At 43.1% G+C, this 7,472-nt stretch overlaps 1 protein-coding gene across 1 annotated transcript; it reads left to right on the top strand.

Annotated features, from left to right (window-relative positions):
• Window positions 1-202: 202 nt before the first annotated feature.
• LOC125531727 (ankyrin-1-like) lies at window positions 203-5,378 on the top strand. The gene is made up of 8 exons (XM_048696026.1): window positions 203-287; window positions 354-500; window positions 614-745; window positions 858-1,003; window positions 1,156-1,242; window positions 1,429-1,557; window positions 2,247-2,399; window positions 5,238-5,378. Exons 1-8 carry the CDS (start codon window positions 203-205, stop codon window positions 5,376-5,378), a joined length of 1,020 nt encoding a protein of 339 aa, XP_048551983.1.
• The last annotated feature ends 2,094 nt before the right edge of the window (window positions 5,379-7,472 follow it).

The raw sequence follows: 7,472 nt of genomic DNA, 5'->3' as shown, positions 1-7,472 counted from the left end.
CAAAAATCTCCGCGTTGGGTAAACCGATAACGAACATTTCATTAATATCGGCTGGCACCTCAACTATTACCCTTCATTAACCCCCCACTCTATCACTTCCTTGACGTCTCTTCCTTTTCTTCAAGTTATTATGCTCCCTTCCCCCATCCCAACTTCAAACTCCACACAACACTCACCCGTCCACCCAAGTTCTGCCTCCACCATGGCCTCTTCCTCTTCCCGCGTCCATGTCCAGAACCACATCGCCCTCCAAGCCGCCCGCGATGGCGACCTGCGCACCCTCAAGGGTAACTGCATCTCTCTCTCTCTCTCTCTCTCTCTCTCTCTGCTTACAATAACGCTCTCCTTGATAGAAATGGCGGAGCGGACGGACTTGCGAGGAGCCAAGGACGTGGAAGGGGCTAGCGCGCTGCATCTGGCTGCCGACAAGGGTTGCCTGGAGTGCTGCAAGTTCTTGATAGAGGAAGTAGGGCTTGGTGTCACCTCAGCGACCCCCACAGGTGCGTGCTGTGAGAGTTGGTGCTATCGATGGATGCATGGCAGATTGGTAACATGTTTGTCTGTGCATGTCAGTATTATCGGATCTCATTTCATCTCTTTTCTTTTCTTGCAGGTAAGACACCTTTGAACTGCGCTCTATACGCCGGGAACGCACAGATTATGAAGTACCTTATCGATCATGGCGCTAACCCGAAAAAGGCGACTGCCCAAGGCTTGACGATGCTGCACATTGCAGCTGGCAGAGGTGATTTTGCCTCACTCTAGTCTTCAGTCTAAGATATTCGAGGAAGATCTTATCTTACCTGCAAAAGATCTACTCCTACTTCTGATCGTAATCTGTTGCGCCACCACACCAGGGCTATGCGTGCCTTTAGAGCTGTTGCTGTCCCAGGGAATTCCCGTAGACATTATGCTCAGCGTTTTTGCTGGCACGCCATTGCACGCGGCTGCTTCGATGGGCCAGCATCAGGCTTTGAAGATTCTGCTGGAGCATGGTGCTGATGTATGTTTCTGAACTCAGTAATCAGTATAACCGAATTTCATGCATATTTCCGAATCTTGCGGCAGAATTCTCTTGGTAGGCAGTTTCTTTTAATTATTATTAATTCTGCCATCTGAGATCTGACTGGTTTTTCCCCTCGTTCGGAAAAACAGCCCAACGTAATTATGGATGATAATGTAACACCACTCATGCTGGCATGCTGTGAGAAGTCCCTCAAATGCATGAGGCTACTGATTGAGGTCCAGTAACTCATCCACACCTTAACTTGAGTATTTCTTTGTCCCTGTCCAAACTTCAGTACTAATATAGATAATGCAGGCCGGCAAAGCAGAGTCTTGCTACTTTGGTTGATCTTACAGTCTCATGCATATAGTTTACTGCGTTAACATTTGCTTACTTTCGGTTATGCATTTGGAAAATAATAGGCTGGTGCTGATGCCGACGGTAACTCTTATCGCGGGCCGACTCCTCTAACATATGCAGTGAAAGCTGGCTGGACAGATATTGTCAAGTTCTTGCTTGAGGCTGGGGCAGACCCTAATATTCCCGCCGAGGTTAGTGCGACTCTTATGTTTGTTTGCTTTTCTGTATTGGGTAACTTATGTGTAATCTAGCCTCTTGCATATCCCATGGCTGAGTCTTGAGTGGTTATCTGAACCAAAGGCCGAGATAGAGAGAAGAGCTTTGTATAAATTAAGTTGTCAATTTAAAGTACTACTTCCTCTGTCCAGAATTACTTGAGGCTCAAATTGTATAATACTGTGGAAATTGCTTTTGGATCTTGGGCTCCATGGAGCCTGATTTTGAAAAATTCACATTTCAAAGTTTGAAGCCCAAGATAATGATTAATTTGAATTGTGCATATGTTTTGGTTTGCAGCTGTAGTGATATATAGGTATCTGTGCCATGGTTTGGCATAATGAAGTATCATACCACATGATTAGTAGTACTGAACTACTGATTAGATCTACTGTTGACGGTTTATCTATGCCACTGTAGGGTGATTTGTACTACTTGACCTTGCTGACAAGAACATAAGATGATGTTGTTTTACTATCGATTAGTTTGTTCTATTCATTTGACAATACCTTATACTGCCTTTAATTGGGATGTAACGTAGGAATATCTCTTTCTATTTTCACAATGTTTTCTATTCTTTTTAATTGGGATGTACGTAGTGTTATGATCCCTTCTATTCATGCTGGACTATATTATATCTCCCTGTCCTTTTGTTGTAATATAGGGTGGGGAAATTCCAATCAAGTTAGCAGCAAAGGGCGGTCGACGTGACCTTGTCGAAATTCTGTTTTCCAACACGAATTATGTTCCATCTCTGCCATATTGGACTGTTGATGGGATAATTAGAACGATGGAATCTCCACTTATAAGCTGTCAGGTTATATGCATGCACAAATAACTAACATATATATCTAGCTTCGGGCTTGCATAAGTTTTCTTACTACATTGAAGTATAAATAACTTTGTAAGGTCTTGTGTGAATAATTAATAAAGTGGCCGCATGCATCGGCCAGATGCAGAGGCCGGGGGTCATCCTCCTTTTCTAAAAAAACATTGAAGTATAAATAACTTGTAGTTTTTTTCTATTCAGAGCACAACAATTACTTACGTATGTTGTCAGTGATAGTTTATGGTTCTAAAAAACGAACCCATAAGTTTGAGTGCAAACTCGTGAGCTTTGGTTGTGCCCTTGAATAGTATCCCTTCATCACTGTATCCTTGGTCCTTTCTGTTTTCCACGTCCATGTGTGTGTGTGTGTGTGTGTGTGTGTGTGTGTGTGTGTGTGTGGCACGTCCATGTGTTTGTTCACTCTACAAACCTGCTTTCTTGATAAATTCAACTAATAGCAAAAACCATACTGTCATTGTTAAGCAGTTAAACTCAGCAAGGAAGGTATTAGAACAAGGGAATTTTATACATTAATAGATTATTTAATCAAATTGGACATGACATCTGTTATATACTAGCTAATTGCCTGTTTGTTGCAAAGTGACATACATATTCTAGTGGTTCAACACTAAACGTATCCGACATATCTTACACCTACCATATTCTAGATTTTGGTCAGATTTACTTTTATTCGACTATGAGGTGAATGCAATGAAAGTTTTGATTCAGTTGAGATTTTGATAAGATTTGGTTTGATTTGGATATGGGTAAAGGAAGGTAAGATTTTTTTTTTTAGTTTGAGTTTTGGTAAGATTTTATTGATTTGATTGAGTTAATACAAGACATGGTTTTGTTAAGATTTGATTGAGTTAATGCAGACCATGGTTTCAAGTAGGACAAGGAAAGGAAAGGAAAGCACCAGTTTGGTTTAGATTATCTGAATGCAGGGGGGAAGGGGGAGGGGGAAACCACAGTTGAGGACGTACAAACACCAACCAGCCTTTTAGTACTATAGAGATTAAAAACACAATAAAGGGTTCAACAAGCACCACATTATCAGAATTATTTAATGTCCCGATCTCTGTAATTAATGGATGTCTCTGTCACCTGTGTCAAATATGACCTAGGAGCTATATTTATAGATGACAACACACGCATGGTATTGGATGCATATTCATATCAAGTTATTTATGTCCAACAGAACTACACTGGGATATGTTCAGCACATCATCAGCTTGAAAGTATTTCTCGGATTTGTACATATATATCAATGACTATAAAAAAGAAAAGTTAGTATTATTAACGTACTAGGGTAAAAGGTTAGGAAAGCTATTTCTTACAATATTATCCTCAGTTTGCATGCACCTCTTGTTCTTTTTCTAAAATGATTCAGCCTCAGTACTATCCTAAAGAATAGTGTATCGTATCTTTATTCATTAATACTTGTCATCCAATAAAACGTAAAACCAGACTTGTTTAACTCTTCCTATTAAAATATATAAACATTCCACATTGCTAAAATGAAATAAAAAATAGTTGGCATGAAAATACTATAATTTTTAATATTCCTCTTGACATATGTACATAAAATGTAAACCTACAGAAATGACATGATTCTAAGAGCAGTGCCTACACAATTTTTTTTACCGAAACAAACTAATGCAAATGGAAAAAACAAATGTCTTCGGTTAAACTGAATGCTGCATCAAGGTCGCTTGAAGTCAATGTCACTAGATTCTTCCTACTCATCTTGGTATCTGTCCATATCTCTGGTGATTAAACTATAGAAGATAAAACCCACAAGAGCTAGGCTAACCTGCCTTGATTGAAAAGCCACATGAGCCTCCCATCTCAAGGATTGGGTCCCTAAGATCCCGTTAGAACTCAGGCTGCCAAACAAATGCTCCGTCACTAAACTACAAAAAAATACACAAGTTGTGAGAACCAATTGGTCCTTATGGTGGACCAATGCAGAGTGATGAAGGCAGGAAACCTTATTCTTTATGAAATAGTCCCAATTGCTAGGATTCACGCCAAAAACATGGGCTAACACAAAAGGTATCTAACTACATGCTAGAGTTGATCCGCAATTCCGTGCCCCCCGTGCCTTATTAGAAGTTGAAGCTGAGATCGAGATTGATCAACGATGGACTATTCACCTTGTCTTAATTTTATAAGAGAAAAGTTTGAAATGTACACACAGGTATAACTTTATTAGAAATCACAAGTTGCCTCTTTTTATTGATTAACTATTTATGAGCCTGTTAATCGACCATAATCTAGGAATTCTCACATATATCAATTACATCGCAAAAGTATAATAAGATAAAAATGGAGATAAATTTGAAATTCTCACAAAAGGCAAACATTGGGCTCGTAATCTAATCTATTTTTATTATAAGTATGAAATCAGTAGATTTGGGAAGTGTGCCTAAATACATAACAACCTGTAGATCAAAATAGAGAGTATATTCTAAAAGCATAAGGGCTACAATGGTTGTATTAAGTCTCATACCGCATAATCCAAATTTTCATAAAACTATATATTTATTTCTTGGTACCATTCAACAAATTTAAAATAATGCCCTCACATTTGGGAGGTTCAACTTGCTAATTTTATTTAACAGCAAGGATTCAGAACAATTTTTTGTTATGTTTGTTGCACATCACTTCCCCTTCTGGAATTTGTCAACCTGAAGTGGAAATAAATATTAGTGATTCTAAACTAAGGAATTTAGGCCAAAGAGATTTTTATTTACACTTTCCAACTGCAATACTGGTGCTGATTGAATTTGATATTTGCTGTGGCTGTGCCACCGTCTTCAGGATCCAGTTCATGTGGAAGGAAAGATAACTGCTTTAAAGTCACGAGGGAGGGCGGCATTTGCAAAGGAGGACTACCATGCCGCACTGTACTTCTTTGGACAGGTGAATTCTGATACATCAGATGCACAGCAGAAATTGTGATGACTTAAGTTATTCTTGCAGCCATACTATATTACTAGTTATCAGAACAATGAATTGTTCACAGATTAGTTGGTTTTTATTTTGGAATATTTGTAGAAGGATGGCTTCCTCACATAAGGTGGCAGGAAAAGTAACTAATTAATATGCATTCCATATCGTGACTAAATGTTCACACTAAATATTTGATCTTGCCTTTGCTTAGATCAGGACTATTTTTTTAGGGGGTAACACCCCCGGCCCCTGCATCGATTGATGCACAGAGCGCTCAATTAATTATGACAGCGTTTACAAGATTCAATCATACCAAAAGAGAGTACAAAAAGAGCCAAATCTCGGAGCCGCCGCCCCGACATCCATCACTCCATTGTGCCCTGCGAAATCAACCAACACCACCTTCCGGGGCCGCTGCCCCGACGTCCCACCGCTCACCCATGAGCTACAAAGCCGCATGACCCAGATAGCCGCAACCCACATTGTACAGGATGACTGCTTGCAGACCATGGCCGCTGTACCAATTTCGGGCCGCCGCCCTGACATATCGTCCAACCGTCCCTACAGGAATGCATAGACCGAGCCGAAGACCTTGTCACCCTCTCGGCTCAAGATCGCCACCCAAGCCATGTTGAGTAGCTGCCCTTCCTCATGGAGTCGTCCCCGCACTGCATCCCGAGACCGCCGTTTCGGCACAGAATCCTGGAGCCGCTCCCCTGGCATCCACTGACCCTGGCAGTAGAGAGATCCCACGAAACGGCCACAACTAACTCTTCAAAATGATGCCTCCAAGGAGGTCATGACATAGACGTCGCCGCCGCCCGCTTAGGAGAACCGGAGCCAAGATTTTCATCTGGAGAGCCAAATCCCTCATGACGAAGGAGTTCCACAACGACACCTCCAAAAAGGTAGATGACGCACGTAGGCGCCGCCGTCGCTGGCCTGACCACGGTTAGAGCAATGCTTTCGTCGGAGCTCCTCATCACTCAGACAAGATATGCAGAAATAGAGCACCCGAGGGCGTCCGGACCGCCGGAGAACACCTCCACCACCTGCCGCCAGCCACCACCGCATGAATCAACTCACATCACCTCATGCCATAATGAGCTCCACGCCACTGCAACAGTCGTTGCCACTGCTGCCACCATCCCTGTAGAGCCGCCGCCCCGGCGTTCACGCACCTCCCGTCGCACCTCCGAGCATAGAAGCACTGTGCCCCCGACATTTGACCCCCGCCGCGCCCAACACCGCAGCCGTCACCACGCCTGCATGAACACGCTTGCTTCACCGCCGCCACCTCACCCGTGAAGCTCTGGGCCGCCGCCAAGATTGCGGGTCGCGCGAGCACTGGCCGCCACGCCAGCCTCCAGAGGAGCCAACGTAGACCGCGCGCACAAGGAAAGGCAGTAGGCCATATCCGCCTGGGCACGCGAGTCAAACGACCCCACCACCGCCGCTGCCTGCTGGACTTTGACCGGCGTCGCTCCCAGGCCGCGGCGAGGGGAGGAGGGCAGGAGGGGAGCGGTTGTGCCGGCGAGCAAAGGCTCCGCCCGAGCCGCTCCTGGGAGAGCGACGCAGGGGCAAGTTCTCGTGTATTGCTTAAAGTGGGGTCAGTTAGATTGATTTGAGTTTCCAGAATATATATTCATAAGAATAGTTGATGTTCGATGGTAAAGTAGTTACTCACTATTCCTAGATATTTGACTTGACCTTTGCTTAAATCAGGACTATTTTTGAACTGTCATTTTCCTACTTCAGAAGATATATGTTAAACTAATGGAAGGATGCTGTGAGACTGAGTTCATGCTTGCTGGTTGTTAATGTAGGTGATTGAGCCTGAGACAACCACACAACTTAATTGAGAGACCCCGTAAAGTAGTTACTCACTATTCCTAGATATTTGACTTGACCTTTGCTTAAATCAGGACTATTTTTGAACTGTCATTTTCCTACTTCAGAAGATATATGTTAAACTAATGGAAGGATGCTGTGAGACTGAGTTCATGCTTGCTGGTTGTTAATGTAGGTGATTGAGCCTGAGACAACCACACAACTTAATTGAGAGACCCCTCCCGACCCCTCCCGCGTCGCCCCCGCGAGGCG

This window comes from Triticum urartu, unplaced genomic scaffold (genome assembly GCF_003073215.2).
Source record: "Triticum urartu cultivar G1812 unplaced genomic scaffold, Tu2.1 TuUngrouped_contig_7984, whole genome shotgun sequence".
In the NCBI taxonomy this organism is placed as follows: Eukaryota; Viridiplantae; Streptophyta; class Magnoliopsida; order Poales; family Poaceae; genus Triticum; species Triticum urartu.
The sequence above is the reverse complement of the archived record's forward strand: the minus strand, read 5'-3'. Positions and strand labels throughout refer to the sequence as shown.

Bases quoted from the DNA above. Each gene is read 5' to 3' on its own strand.
- LOC125531727 (XM_048696026.1), top strand. From the start codon at position 203: ATGGCCTCTTCCTCTTCCCGCGTCCATGTCCAGAACCACATCGCCCTC. The intron at 1,004-1,155 runs GTATGTTTCTGA...TCGGAAAAACAG, and splicing joins TGCTGGAGCATGGTGCTGAT to CCCAACGTAATTATGGATGA. The intron at 1,243-1,428 runs GTCCAGTAACTC...GGAAAATAATAG, and splicing joins GCATGAGGCTACTGATTGAG to GCTGGTGCTGATGCCGACGG.